Source organism: Apus apus, chromosome 27 (assembly GCF_020740795.1).
Source record: "Apus apus isolate bApuApu2 chromosome 27, bApuApu2.pri.cur, whole genome shotgun sequence".
In the NCBI taxonomy this organism is placed as follows: Eukaryota; Metazoa; Chordata; class Aves; order Apodiformes; family Apodidae; genus Apus; species Apus apus.
The window spans coordinates 1764263-1777560 of record NC_067308.1 but is presented as its reverse complement, the minus strand read 5'-3'; the positions used below and the strand labels follow the sequence as shown (position 1 = coordinate 1777560).

Sequence of the window (13298 nt, the reverse complement as noted above, 5' to 3'; positions counted from 1 at the left end):
TCATGGTGAGAAGTGCAGGGACCCCTGGGGAGTGGTTGCCCACCCTCCCCCCTCCTCCGGTGACCCAGCATCATCCCTGTGGGGACAGAGATTGTGGGTAGGTAGGGACAGGCAGGAGGGGATGGTGAGCAGAAGGACACAGGCAGGAGGGGACAGTGGGCAGGTGAGGATGGGAAGGAGGGGACTATGGGCAAGCTGAGAGCCCGAGCAGGTGGGGACAGTGGGCAGGAGGGGACCACAGGCAAGAGGGGACAGGCAGGAAGGGTCCATGGGCAGCGTGAGGCCAGGGGTGGGGGCTGCACAGCCCGAGGGCGCAGCGATCTTGCAAACACTGTATTGCTCGGCTCAGTCACTACCAGGGATTGAAACCAAACGGTGGGGCCGGTGACGGCACACAGAGGACAGTGTGGTGGCACACGGAGGACAGTGTGGTGGCACACGGAGTGTGGTGGCACACGGAGAGCGTCTTCCCAGAAGACAGATCGGTGTGTCCTCACCGGAGGACAAAGCAGTGGAGGGGCCCTGCTCCAGGACCTGGGGGTCCCTGGCCCCGTGGGGTGGTGGGTCCATGGGGAAAGGCACAAGATGAGGTGACAGCCCCGGGGCAGAGCAGGTGCCCCTGGGCTGCAGGGAGCCCAGTGCCGGGGCCGGTGTGCGATGCCGGTGGGGAGCCAGGACCCTGGGAGGGAGAGAACCCACTCAGGGGGTGCTGGGGTGCAGCAAAGGGGGGACCAGACCCTGAGGACACCCACTGCCCCAGAGTCCCCCATGTCGCCTCACCTTTGAGCCCTGAGCTCCTGGCTCAGCTCTGTGGGAGTCCGGCAGGCAAGTTGTGGCCCACGGCTGCCCCATCGGAGGGGATGGTGGTGGAGGAAGAGTGAGGGAGTGGGCAGGGGGCAGCAGAGCCCATCCCCCCACCACGGGCAGCACTGAGGGTCAGATCCAGAGCAGAGTGAGGAGCACAAGCACCAGGCACAGGGCACGGGGCTGCAGTGGAGCTGTGATGCCCCGGGCGGGAACTGCATCTGTCAGTGCAGGGACAGGGGTCAGGGTGAGCTGACCCCCAGCCCCCAGCCAGCCCCCAACCCCCCCTGCCTGCCCCACACGCACCCTCTGGACCCCCATGCCCATGGGGCTGCGAGTTGGGAACCTCCGTCACCGGCTCTGGTGCTGAAACAAACATCAACGGTGTCAGTGACTGGCTCCCCTGGGGGACACGGTGTCCCCCCGAGGCCCCAGTGCAAACCAATAACTCCCCCCCCCCCCGAGGTGTGACCAGGCAGGGGAGGGGTAGCCCCAGACTTTTGGGACGCAGCCGCCTCCTGGCAGGACTCACTGGTGCCTCTGCAGCAGACCGAGACGCGCAGCTTCAGGCAGCGCCCGGCGCTCTCGGGGGTGGGGACAGCTGGGCAGAGGGGACACATCAGCGGGTCCCCCCGGCACGGCCCCCCAGGCTCTCGACGGGACCACCGGGCGGCGGAGCCAGAGCCGGGCCTGGGGCGGCCCCTGCCGGCGGGCGGCGGAGCAGGCACCTCCGCACCCCGATCTCGGCACCCCCTCCCCCGCGGCATTAGACCCCCGCTATGCACCACCCGCTTTCCCGGGCACTCCCACCCCAGGCACCCCAACCCCGAGGACATCCAGACACCCTCGGGGCACCCCAACCTTCCCAAGCCCCCACCCCAGTGCACCCAGACCCCGGGGCACTCCAAACACCCGGGCAGCCTGATCTCCCTGGGCACCCTGGCCCTCCGCATGCCCACCCCGGTGCATCCCAAGCTCCCTGTGCACCCTCGACATCCAGACCCCTGTGTGGAGCCAGACCTGCCCCATGCACCCCAACCGTGACTACATCCTGACCCTTAAGGGCATCCTGACCCCCCCTGTTCTCCCCCACCCTGGTAGCACCCAAACCCCTGTTGCACCCCAGCTCCTCCCGTGCATCCCAACCCTGGCTCCACCCAGACCCCTGGTGCACCCCAGCCCCTCTATCCCCCCCCAATCCCACTTAGATCCAGATCCCTGCTACACCCCAACTGTGAGTGCATCCCAAACCCGGTGGAATCCTGACCCCCCCTGGTCTCCCCAACCCTGGTTGCACCCAGACCCCCAGTGCCCCCCTATCCCCTGCATCCCCAGCTCACAGATGTAGTAGTAGGTCTCCCCCGGCTGGAACTCGAAGCCCAGCGAGAAGGGGGTGAAGCGCTGGATCTTCTCGGAGAAGCGGACGGGCCCGAAAGGTGCCCGGGGCCGGTTGCACTCCCAGCGCTTGAAGGCACCAGGGGTCTCCCGGCAGCTGCGGTAGCCTTCCTGGTCCACCATGAAGAGCGTGAAGGTCTCTGCCCGCCCAGTGGGGACAGCCCCCTCGTAGTGTGGGCAGTAGATGTCCAGGTAATCATTGATGGCCACCTTGATGGTGTAGTCGTCCCTCAGGAACCTGCCAGGCAGGGTGAGCTGGGGAGCAGGCGCTGGGGGTCCCACCGTCCCTCCCCCAGCAGAACAAGTGTCCAGGCTTTGACCAAAACGGCCACCAGGCACCTGGCTGTGCCACACAACCAGGCATCAGGCCAGATTAGCCACAGGCCGCTGGAGCTGAATGGGCTCAGTGGCTGCAGGCAGGGGGAACACAAAGCCCCCCGCCCCGGCACCCGCCTCACCGCCTCCAGCACTGATCAGTGCTGACACCCCGGCAGGGGTCCGCAGGGCTGGCCGGGGCAGGGGGCACGGGGGGCTCTGCTGGAGCAGGAGGGAGCCCAACCATGGCAGGAGCTGCGGGAAGCCAGGCTGGGGCAGAGCAGACACCTCGCCAGGCACACGTGTGCACATGCACACACATGTGCACACACATGCACACCTGTATACACACACTTAGTCCTGCCTGTCTGGGGCAGCCGGTGGAGCCGGAGCCCCTCTGCCCCTCTTCAGCAGAGTGGTGACCTCAGCCCTGTGTCCCCTTGCCTCATCTTGCTTCAGCCCACGGCAGGGATGCCATGGTCACCCTGTTCAACTGGGGAGGGGACCCCAGCCACCTCGAACCCTGGTGCAGGCTCAGGTCATGCCCACCCCAGGCTAGTGTGGCTCAGAGGCAGGCGATGCTGGCCAGGACGAGCCTGGGCACGGCTGAGGGCTGCGGGGGCCAGGGCCCTGCCCTGACCCTGCAGGGGCACTCACACCCCCCTGCCCAGGGCACCCCTGGGTGGTGGGTTCCCACATCTCCCACCCCACAGGTCCCCACTGCCAAGAGGAACAAGGCAGCACTAGTGTGTCCCCAGGCCCTGCCTGGCGTGGATCCACCTGGCCCAGCTGAGGACAGGGGACCCCCATGGGGGAGGACAGTCACCAGCCCAGCCCACCTGGCCGTGAACTGGGAAATGCCTAAAATGGAGGAGGTTGGAGGGGGGATGGGGCTGGTCCCCAGCCCAGTGATGGTGGCAGAGCCTGGGGGCAGCATCCCGGGCCAGGCAGGGGCTGTGCCCTACAGCCCCCACCAGCAGGGACATCACCATGGGGACTCACAGCCCTGGTGGTGCCATCCACCAGCGTGATGCACCCCAAGGTGACCCCAGGCTTGGTGCCCACCAGCCCCATGCCCAGCAAGCATGCCAGGCCTTGTGGCAGGCTGGTACCACCAGGGACTTTGCAGCACTGAGTGTCCATCGGCTTGCTGCCACTGAGGACACAGTGCCACCGGGGCTGCCCGCTGGCTTGGTGCCACCCAGACCTTTGTGTCACCTGGGGTACTCACCTGCCCCACCCGGGGCTTGATGCCACCAGCAGTGCCCAGCATTGTGGTACCTCTGGGGATGCCTGGCGGCTCGGTACTGCCTGGGGCTTGGTGCCACCAGGGAGTACTCACTGGTTTGGTATCACCTGGAGATACCCGGTGGCTCGGGATCACCCAGGGGTGCTCAATGGCTCAGTACCAGCCTGGGGCTCAGCACCACCAGGGGTACTCACAGGCCCGGTAACAGCCAGGGGGTGCCCAGTGGCTCGGTACCCCCCAGGGGTGCTCACCGGTTCGGTACCACCAGGGGTGCTCAGTGGCTTGGTACTGGTCGGGGCTCAGCACCACCGGGGGTACTCACCGGCTCGGTGCTGCCGTGGATGCCCGATGTGGCTCGAAACCACTCGGGGATACCCAGTGGCTCGGTACCACCTAGTGGCTCGGTACTGCCCGGGGTTCAGCACCACCGGGGGTACTCACAATTTCCGTATACCCCGGGGCTGCCCGGTGGCTTGGCGCCCTCCGGCTCCGCCCCGCCCGGGAGCCCACCGCCCCCGCCCCGACCCTCCCAGCGGCGGGGCCCGGGGCGCACAAAGGCGGCGGGGCCGGCGGGAGTACCTGGGGTTGCTGCCGTTCCAGTGGACGCCGTGGCGGTAGCCGTGCACCGGCGGCGGAGCCCAGAGCAGCGGCGCCCACAGCAGGAGCCCGAGCAGCGGCGCGGGCCGCATCGCTCCGCCGGGGCGGCGGGACCGGGGCCGGGGGCGGCGGCGGCGGCCGGCGGGGCTCGGCACGGCCCGGCCCAGCCCCCGCCAACTTCGGGCCAATCCGCGCCGCGCCGCGCCCGGCAACTTTCCCGAGTGCCATTAACCCTTAGGGGGCGGCACCGGGACCGGCAACTTCCCCGAGTGCCATGAAGCCTTGGGGGGGGAAGCACCCGAACCGGCAACTTCTCCGAGTGCCATTAACCCCTGGGGGGATGCACCGGCACCGGCACCGGCAAGTTCTCCGAATGCCCATTAATCCTTGGGGGGCGGCACCGACACCCCTACACCGACCGGTACACCCGACATACATCGGCACCGGTACCGGCAGCCCTGCTACCCTCCCGGTACCCCCGCCCCAACCTGGCCCCGCCCCGTGGGCATCGACCGGCACCGGCACCACCCGCTGCTCCCCGCGCCCCCGCTCCGGCCGGGCATCACCGGCCCCGAGCGGGAGCGGCGGGAGCGGGGGGCGGTGCCGGTTCCTGCACACGCGTCCGTGCACATACGAGTGTCGTGCACACGGGACGGCTCGTGCACACACGTGTGTCCGCCCACACACAAACACACGCATGTTCCCGCACACACGCGTGCCAGCACACACATGCACGCATGTCCCCGCACACACACATACGTGTCCCCGCACACACACGCGTGTCCCCGCACACACACATACGTGTCCCCGCACACACACGCGAGTCCCCGCACACACACGTGTTCCCGGACACACGTGTCCCCAAATACACGTGTCCCTGCACTCGCGTGTGTCCCCGCACGTGCCCGTGCCCACGTGGCCCCTCCCGCCCTCCCCCGGGGCGCTGCGCGCAGCCTCCGCCAGGAGGCGCCAGCGGCCGGATCCACGTCCTGCGAGGCTGCGGCGCTTCCGGCGGCCGCCGCGGGGCCTGCTGGGAGGTGTAGTTCGGCGCAGCACCCGGCCCGGCCCAGCTCCCCGGTCGGCGGAGGCAGCGGAGGCAGCTCACGGCCCCTTTATTGGCGGCGGCGAGGGGCAAGCGGGAGGCGAGGCCCGAAACGAGGCCTTCTCCGCGGCTGCACCGCTGCAGCGATCCCGACCCGCTGCTCAGGGCTCCGGCGGGCTGCCCGCGGGCGGCGGGGGGGCTGGCCTGGCGGGGAGAGGGGCAGTGAGGGTGGCGGGTCCGCCGCAGGGCTCCCTACCGCTGCTCGGGACCCCCACCTCGATCCCTACAACCCCTCAGTTCCCACCTGCACCCTGCAGCCCCCCAGCCTGGCCCCTGCCCTGCTCTGGCACTGCCCCCGTAGCAGCCCACTCTGACACCGTGTACCCCCCCTCAACCTTGCACCCCACAGCCCCCTACCCTGTCCCCCCCTACCCCTCAGCACCCTACTGTCACATGATGTAGCCCCCCAACCTGGCACCCACAGCCTCCCACGCTGGTGCCCTGCTCTGCCCCCAACCCCACCACTCCGGCCCCCTGCGGGCCCCACCCCAGTGCTCACCTGGAGGGAATCACCGTGACATAGGGGTGACTGGGGGAGGTCTCGCTGCGGGGGAGTGAAGGCCCTGGGGGGTCCAAGGGCAGCGGCCGCTGAGGTGGAGGTGGCTTGGCTGGACCTGGGGGCTGCAGGGACATGGGGGTGTCAAAGCTCTGGCACAGACCAAACTCCCTGCTGGGTTCAGGGGGGCACAAAGCACCCCCCCATGCCTCAGGGGGTGCAGGGGGAGGCCCGGCCCAGGCTCACACCATCCTGCCCCACACGCCAGTGCCACCACCATTACCTGAGAGCCTGGGGGGTCTGCAGGCAGCGGGCGTGTGGGGGGGGGCGGCCTGTCCAAGAGGGGGGCCTGGGCAGAGAAAGCGGGGACAGTGAGACAGCTTGGGGACCGGCAGCCCCGGGGATAAAGGGGGTTTTGGGGGGCAGCCTCTTCATGGGGGTGCCAGCTATGCCGGGCAGTGGGCACCAGCAGCAGTGACAGAGGGGCCACAGCAGCAGGTTCGGTGCACAGCCAGGCATGCAGGGGGGCCGGCCATCCGGGGGTGCAGCCTGGGACCCCCACCCCAGCCCGGGAGTTACCTTGGGTGGAGGGTCCAGCGGGAGAGGCCGGGAGGGTGGATCAGGCCGGGCTGAGCCAAGGGCAGCCGGCTGTGGAGAGAGGGAGAAGGGGCAGGCGCCATGCAGCCCGGGCAGGGGGCAAGCCATGCAGCATGCAGAGACCCCCCCTCCCACCGCCAAGCAGAGACCCCCCCCAGCAGCTCAGATGGCCACCACGGCCCCCGGGCGGGCACCGATCCCAGAGCGGCGCAGCCAGTGCCGAGCGTGGCCCAGGGCCGTGCCAGGCTGCTCTGTCCCAGGGCGTCACAGCACCGAACCACGTGGGTGCTCAGCACCCCCGGAGGGATCCTCAGAGCTGGCACCGGGGGATGCCAGACCGACCCCCAGTATCACGGCAACCGCAGACTGTCACCACGGCGATGGTATCTCCCTTACCAGCAACCCCTCCGTTCCCAGCTCCCCGCCCTCACCTTGCTGCTGTGCATCACCTGCAGCTCTGTGGCCCGATGCCACTGCGGGGGCCGGGGGCGCGCGGGGGGGTCCCGGCTGCCCGACTGAGGCTCTGGCTGCGAGATCCTGCAGGGGGGGAGAGGCAGGATCAGGCCCCACTCGCTCTGGTTGGGTTGGGGGGACTCTGCATGACAACCAAGCCACAGCAACACCAGCAAAAGCCCAAGAGAAACGAACCCCTCGGCACCGGAGGATGTGACACCCCGCACCCTGGGGCTGCCCCACACCCCACGGGCACTGCCAGGGGAAGAGCGCAGCACCGCAGGCCTTGCGAAGCAGGACGGCTCAGGGACAGCCCCACACCCGGGCTCTGGCAGTGACGTTACCCGTTCCAGCCGTCTGCGCCTTCTGGACCCAGGAATCGCACCTGGGTCTCAGCGCTGTGGGGAGAAGAGTGGGGGGTTCAGCCCAGGACTGGGGATGTGCAGCAGGGGGGAGGAACCGCGGTGACATGGGGGCAGGAACCACAGAGAAATGGGGAGAACTGGTGACATGGGGAAAAGAACTGGTGACATGGGGGGACAACGCATGCCAGGGTCTGCTACCTGCGCCAGGGGGATGCACAGACAAACACCAGTTGTCACCTGCTTGGGGACACATGCATGGACACTGCTTGGTCAGCCGCCACAGGACACACGTGCAAACACACATGCACACCCCTCGTGCCCCGCCACATGCATGTGTATGCCCACATGCAGGCAGGCAGCTCTGGTACCCGCCGTGGCACACAGAGGCACGCGCGCCCCCCACCCTGTGCCCCCCGTTCCGGTTACCTGTACCGGCAGGACGTCCCCTTGCCCAGCTGGCAGAGGTGCTTGTGCAGGCTGGCGCGGCGGGCACAGCAGAGCCCCAGGGCCAGCCCCAGCCCCAGCAGCGTGCTCAGCGCCAGGGCAGTGGGCAGGACGCTCCCCCCTGCAGAGAGCCGCACATCAGCCCCCCCTGCTGTCCCCCACGCTGGCCCAGGCCACACAAAGCCCCATTCTTGGCGCAGCAGCACCAGCTGCCCCTGCCCTCACCTCGCTCGGTGGTGGCGGGGCCGCTGTCCTGGCTGCCCCCCACACCAGGGCTCTGGCAGGAAGGGGGGGCCCAGCCCCGCTGGCAGTGGCAGTGCCCGTAGTTGTTGCAGACCTGAGCAGGTGACACAGAGTGTCAGCCCCAGCAGGTCCCCGAGCACCCATCCCCCCAGTCCCACACTCACCCCATGCCCGTGGCACTTGCTCTGGCACTGCTGGTCACCCAGTGCGGAGATGTCCTGGCACCGATGCTGGAGGCAGACCTGCCGGGGGACAGGAACTCAGCACCAGGCAACCCTCCAGCCCCTCTCCTGGTGCCCTGGCACTCACCCTCCCGGGGCCACAAGCAGTGCCAGGCAGCACCATAGCCCCATCGCTCACGTCCTCATCCCCAAGAAGGAGGGTTCCCCGGCAGGACCCTTCTGGTCTGTCCCCAGCACCATGGTGGCACTGCAGCATCCCACAGCCAGCATCCCTGCAGGGACAGAGGGGTCAGGGGTGGGAGACAGCAAGGGGGATATGGCACGTAGGACACGGCAAGGGGACAAAGCACTCACCTCTGGGCACAGGCAATGTAGGAGCCGTTGGGGAGCTGCCCGCAGTGCCCACGTTCATCTCCATTGGCATTCAGGGTGGCCATGCAGGAGCTGGAGACAGGGCTGGCACCTGCAGGGGGGCAGCAAAACTTCAGCACCCCCCACCCAGCCCCTGCCCCTCTGCCTGGCCCCACCATACCTGGCCCCAGCAGCTGCTGGCACTGTCCCTCGTAGGTGGCACAAGCTCCACCATAGCAGACTGCCTGCCCGCTGGCACAGGGCTGCCCGTCCTGCAGGAAGGCATCAGGGGGGCAGTGGGGAGAGACCCCGTCACAGAACTCAGGCAGGTCACACTCGCCATGGGGCTCCCGGCAGGGGTGTCCAGCAGGGCGCAGCTGCAGGGGGGACACTGTCAGGCAAGTAGGGACCCCAGAGAAACCCACCCTAGAGAGTGACTAGAGTGCCAGCACTGCCGGCTGCCTGTCTCCACGTACCTGGCAGTCCTGGCAGCAGGAGTCCCCGGTGGCACACGCAGCCCCAGGCACCAGCTGGCATGTGCTGCTGTTGCAGCAGAGATCAGTGCACTCCTGAGGGCAGAGGTGCTGTGGTGAGTGGGTGGCACCAGCATCCCCTCACCAGGACACAGCATCCCTGGGCAGAGCCATGGCACGGGCAGCCCCAGGCTCTGGGGTGGCCACAGGGGTGACACCAGCCCACCCAGAGTGCCTCCATACCACGCTGAGGCCGCAGTCACAGCTCTCGCCCGGCTCCAGGAAGCGATTCCCACAGCGGGGGGTCCCGGCCAGGCTGCGGGGCTCGGGGATGTTAGAGAGACACCAGCCCAGTCCCTGTTGCAGGCTGCGTTCCAGGTCCTGCTGGCTGCAGTTGCTGAAGCTCAAGCCAGGTGTCAGCCTGCAGAGCCAGAGAGGGGCTAGTGAGGCAAAGAGGGGGCTTGGCCCAAGCAACCCCCCCAGCCCTGCCCACTGCCCTCACCCCGTGGGTGATGCCATGATGCAGCCACGGTCCTGCTGGAGGTCACTGCAGTAGCAGAAGCGCCCGGTGCCATCGTGCCGCAACCCCAAGTTGTGCCCCAGCTGGTGGGCCACAGTGGAGGCAACGACAAGGACGCTGACCGAGTGGTCCTGGGGGACAGGGGTGGGGGCAGGTCAGAACAGGCAGTTGGGGGGTGGGGCGAGGGTGGGGGAACGTGGGTGGTACTGACCATGCTCACCCCCCCAGAGCGTGCAGGGGAACACATGGAGGCTTGAGCTGACATCCCCACTGAAACATCATCAAAGTGGGTGCCCCTGGGGAGAGACCATGGGGGTTGGGGGGTTGCTGCCAGTGCACCTCACCCTGCGTCCCTGTCCCTGTCCCTCACTCACGTGAGGAGCTGGGCATTGTCATGGGGCAGCCAGGGCAGCAGCTCCTGCTGGCGCCAGTGCAGGAACTGTTCCAGTGCGGCCCGGGCACTGCTGCCCACTGTGAACTTGTCTCCCTCGCTCCAGACCTCCACGGCCAGCAGGGCTACCCGCACTCCCAGTGGCTGGAAGAACTGGGGGGCAGGGCAGGGGGGTGGATGTCAGAGACCCCTAGCACAGCCAAGCTGAGGACCGGGCTGGGGTGGACAGTGCCCACCAGGTCACAGTGGTCACTCACCACATCCACCTGGTTGGCGATTTCCAGGGTCCGGGTGCGGACACGTTGCAGGTTGGGGTAATTCTGGAACTGGGGGTGCAGGGAGGGGCGTCAGGGGGGACTGGCAGGGGAGGACAGCAGCCCCTGCACCAGGGACGCCTGCCCAGCACTCACCGCAGCATGGTCCACCACCATCACCAGCTCCACAAACCGCTGCTCCACCACCGCCCGCTTGCCCTGGGGAGGAAAGGGGGCAGGGGAGGGGGACACTCTTGGGACAGGGTCTGGGTGAGGGGACCCTCTTCGGGTCACGGCCTCGGGGAGGGGACCCTCTATGGGACAGGGCACAGGTGAAACAACCCTCTCTGGAAGGGCAAGGCCCATGGGTGACCTACCCTCTGCAGCCAGGGGGGCTGTGTCTCCTCCACCGCTGCCCGGAGAGGGTCCTGGGGGTCCTGCCCACAGGCCCGTGGCACCAGCCGGGCCCCCCGCAGCTGGTACGCGATGTGTCGCCCCAGGGGGCTGCCGGTGTCTGGCTCCAGCACATAGCTCCTGCTCTCCAACAGCCCGAGGTGGCCACTGGGGAAGGGCAGAGGAGGCATCAGTGGGATGGTGGGAGTTTGGCTTGAGGACCACTGGGGTCAGGGCTCACCTGAGTCCAGCGCAGGCACAGAGGCTGGCCCACGAGCTGGGGAAGCCTTGCACGATCCCCCAGTAGCAGCAGTGCTCCTGAAGCAGAGAGGGGGACTCAAGAGCCAGCCCTGTGCTGTGGTCACCCCCCAGGGCACGGGAAAGGCTGGGGACACAGCTGGGGACACAATGTGCCCAGGTACTACCTGCTTTCTGGCCTCCTGTGTCACCCGTGTGCCGTTGGGCAGGTAATAGAGCAGCGTTCCAGTGCCTTGCACCAGCTCCCTGCCGGAGGCACATGTCACCGCACAGCAAGGACCCCTCTGCTCACCCCCCACTGAGCACCCCACTGATAAACATGGGGACCCTGCTACCCCCTACCCCACTGTAAGTGCACCTGGGATGAAGACCCTGGGGAGCCCATAGGACCCCCACAGCATGTGTAGCATGGATGGAGAGAGGTTCACTGAGACCCCCACCCCTTGTGCACCATGGATGGAGATGGAGCCATGGGACCTTGCACACACCATTCTTGGATACAGGACCCCTGGGACCCCCACCCCAGCTCTGTCCCACTCACCCACCGACTCACCAGTTTTGCTCCAGCTCCAGCACCAGCCACGTCCCCTCCAGCTCCAGCAGGATCTGCAGTTGGGCAGGGAACCCCCCCTGCCACAGGCAGCAGTTACAGGGGAAGCCCCTGACCCAGGGGCCCCCACCCTGAAGGTCCCCTCCTGTTTCCATGTATCCTCCATGACGGCGTGGCTCACAGCAGGGTGCTGGAGGGGGCTGGGGGGGCTCGCCTGGCCCTGGCGTGTGCCCGGAGGGAGGGGGCGGAAGGGATCCCCTGCCCGCCCCGGCTCCCGCAGGAAGCGTCCCTCCCTCCCGAGCTCATTGTGCTGGGGACAGGGGGGTTGGATGGAGCCGGCCCCCCCCTCGCCACCCCCGGCGCTTCCTGCCCAGTGCAGCGTGGCGGAAACGCCAGAGAGACTCCCAACGTGGGGTGGGCTGGGCCCTTCCGCTCCTGCCGGGAGGGGTGCAGGGTGGGTGCCCCCACCCAGACACGTCCTCTGGCATCAGGAGAGGGGGAGGAAGGGGCTCCCTCCCCACTGCCTCTGGGGTGACCAGAAGCTGTGGGTGCTTGGACCCCTATGGACATGGGACTAGGGTACCTGGGTGCTGGGTATACGGTTCCTGTACTGGGAAGGGGGCACGGGGAGGTGGAGGGTGCAGGAAGTCTCCACCCCACGCTCATGAGCCCCTGCATGGTGGGGGCACCCCAGGGTGGGCGGGGGTGTTACCTGTGTCGCCTCTGCCAGGCTGAGTGTCCTGTTGTCCCTCAGGACCCACGGGGTGACATACCAGGACTGTCCCAATTCCACATGGCGCCGCCACCAGCTGTCACCTGCACGGGACCCAGAGCCACTCGTCACTGCTTCAGCACATCCCAGTCCCCAAGACACCACTGTCACTGCACAGCCCTACAAGGCCAGGGCGGGGGTCCAGGATGGGGAGCAGGGGTCTCCCATGCTCACCCGTGTCACTGTGCAGTCCCCCTGGGCCAGAGGGGGGGTCGAGGGTAGGGAGCAGGGGGTCCCATGCTCAGCCCAGAAGCTGCTGGTGTGTCCCCGGGTGAAACCTCGAACACCCCCCGGGCAGCACCCCCGGGAGGTCGGGGGAGTCTGCGGGTGACCCCGGGCTGTGAGGAGGCAGGGAACGGGGAGCGGCCGCCCCCCCCGGGACTGTCTGCCCGGGGTCCCCGACCGGGCCTTGCGTCAGCCCCGGCCCTGCCGCCCAGTACAACCAGCTGAGGGACTGGGCAGGGCTGCGAAGCCCGGCCCGGCTGACTCAAAGTCCTCCAGTCACCGCAGTCCCCCCGGCTCTTCGATGGTCCCCCCGGCACTCCCGGGGCACGGAGGCTGCTGGAGGGGCTGGGATCCCCCGGGGCGCTCAGGTCCCCTCAGCGCAGCCAGACCAGACCGCGGACCCCGGGGGGACACAGAGCATCCCGGGGGTGGGTGACACCAAGGCCCAGCCCTCGACATCCCGTATGGATCCCCCCGGCTGCTGCCGGTCCCCCGCGATGTCCCCAGCGGAGGGGACACGGACCCCTTCCGATCCCCGCTCACCTGCGCCGCTCCCGGTGGTCCCGGTACCGGTGTTCAGCAGTAGCCCAGTGGTGAGCAGTAGCCCTGTGGCGAGGATCGGCCACGGCGTCCGCGGCCCCATCGCCCCCCCGCAGCCCCAGCGGGGCCCGGCGGGGCCGGGCAGGCGGTTCCCGAGCTGTCCCGCCGCGGCCGCCACCGCTCCCGCCGCGCATGGCACCGGCACCGGCACCGCGGGCCCGGCCCGAGGGGAGGAACTTCCTGCCCGCCCCCGCCGGCCCCGCCCGCCGCCCCCCGCACCTCCCCCGGCCCCCTCCCCGCCCCGGGCAACCGGGGGGCCGCGCCTCGGG

At 68.6% G+C, this 13298-nt stretch overlaps 2 protein-coding genes across 7 annotated transcripts; both read right to left on the bottom strand.

Annotated features, from left to right (window-relative positions):
- Positions 1–318: 318 nt before the first annotated feature.
- On the bottom strand, positions 319–4801 carry EFNA4 (ephrin A4). 2 transcript variants are annotated; one of them, XM_051641097.1, is made up of 5 exons: positions 4343–4801; positions 2145–2437; positions 1111–1405; positions 781–1025; positions 319–679 (listed from the first exon to the last, which is right to left on the bottom strand). In XM_051641097.1, exons 1-4 carry the CDS (start codon positions 4450–4452, stop codon positions 803–805), a joined length of 921 nt encoding a protein of 306 aa, XP_051497057.1. In that variant the 5' UTR covers positions 4453–4801; the 3' UTR covers positions 319–679; positions 781–802. The 2 variants fall into 2 exon arrangements, with proteins under 2 accessions (XP_051497057.1, XP_051497058.1); XM_051641098.1 differs by lacking the exon at positions 319–679 and having other exon boundaries at positions 844–1025; positions 1111–1170; positions 1337–1405.
- A 654-nt stretch (positions 4802–5455) lies between these two features.
- ADAM15 (ADAM metallopeptidase domain 15) lies at positions 5456–13173 on the bottom strand. Of its 5 annotated transcripts, XM_051640995.1 has the most exons (25): positions 12973–13173; positions 12145–12248; positions 11436–11512; positions 11050–11128; positions 10866–10942; positions 10609–10792; positions 10388–10450; positions 10235–10303; positions 9961–10130; positions 9798–9882; positions 9569–9717; positions 9310–9487; positions 9070–9162; positions 8775–8970; positions 8597–8705; positions 8370–8514; positions 8225–8302; positions 8043–8154; positions 7800–7938; positions 7353–7406; positions 6987–7092; positions 6538–6606; positions 6242–6307; positions 5962–6083; positions 5456–5606 (listed from the first exon to the last, which is right to left on the bottom strand). In XM_051640995.1, the coding sequence occupies exons 1-25, from the start codon at positions 13070–13072 to the stop codon at positions 5564–5566; spliced, it is 2667 nt and encodes an 888-aa protein (XP_051496955.1). In that variant the 5' UTR covers positions 13073–13173; the 3' UTR covers positions 5456–5563. The 5 variants fall into 5 exon arrangements, with proteins under 5 accessions (XP_051496955.1, XP_051496957.1, XP_051496958.1 ...); XM_051640997.1 differs by lacking the exon at positions 6242–6307; XM_051640998.1 differs by lacking the exon at positions 6538–6606.
- Positions 13174–13298: the final 125 nt, after the last annotated feature.

Coding starts and splice junctions, on each gene's coding strand:
- ADAM15 (XM_051640995.1), bottom strand. CDS start 13,072: ATGGGGCCGCGGACGCCGTGGCCGATCCTCGCCACAGGGCTACTGCTC. Junction 10,793..10,865: donor TGTGCCTGCGCTGGACTCAG/GTGAGCCCTGAC, acceptor GCCCTTCCCCAG/TGGCCACCTCGGGCTGTTGG. Junction 7,939..8,042: donor CCCCGCCACCACCGAGCGAG/GTGAGGGCAGGG, acceptor GGCTCTCTGCAG/GGGGGAGCGTCCTGCCCACT.
- EFNA4 (XM_051641097.1), bottom strand. CDS start 4,452: ATGCGGCCCGCGCCGCTGCTCGGGCTCCTGCTGTGGGCGCCGCTGCTC. Junction 2,438..4,342: donor TGGAACGGCAGCAACCCCAG/GTACTCCCGCCG, acceptor CCTGCCTGGCAG/GTTCCTGAGGGACGACTACA. Junction 1,026..1,110: donor TGGGCATGGGGGTCCAGAGG/GTGCGTGTGGGG, acceptor CTGCACTGACAG/ATGCAGTTCCCGCCCGGGGC.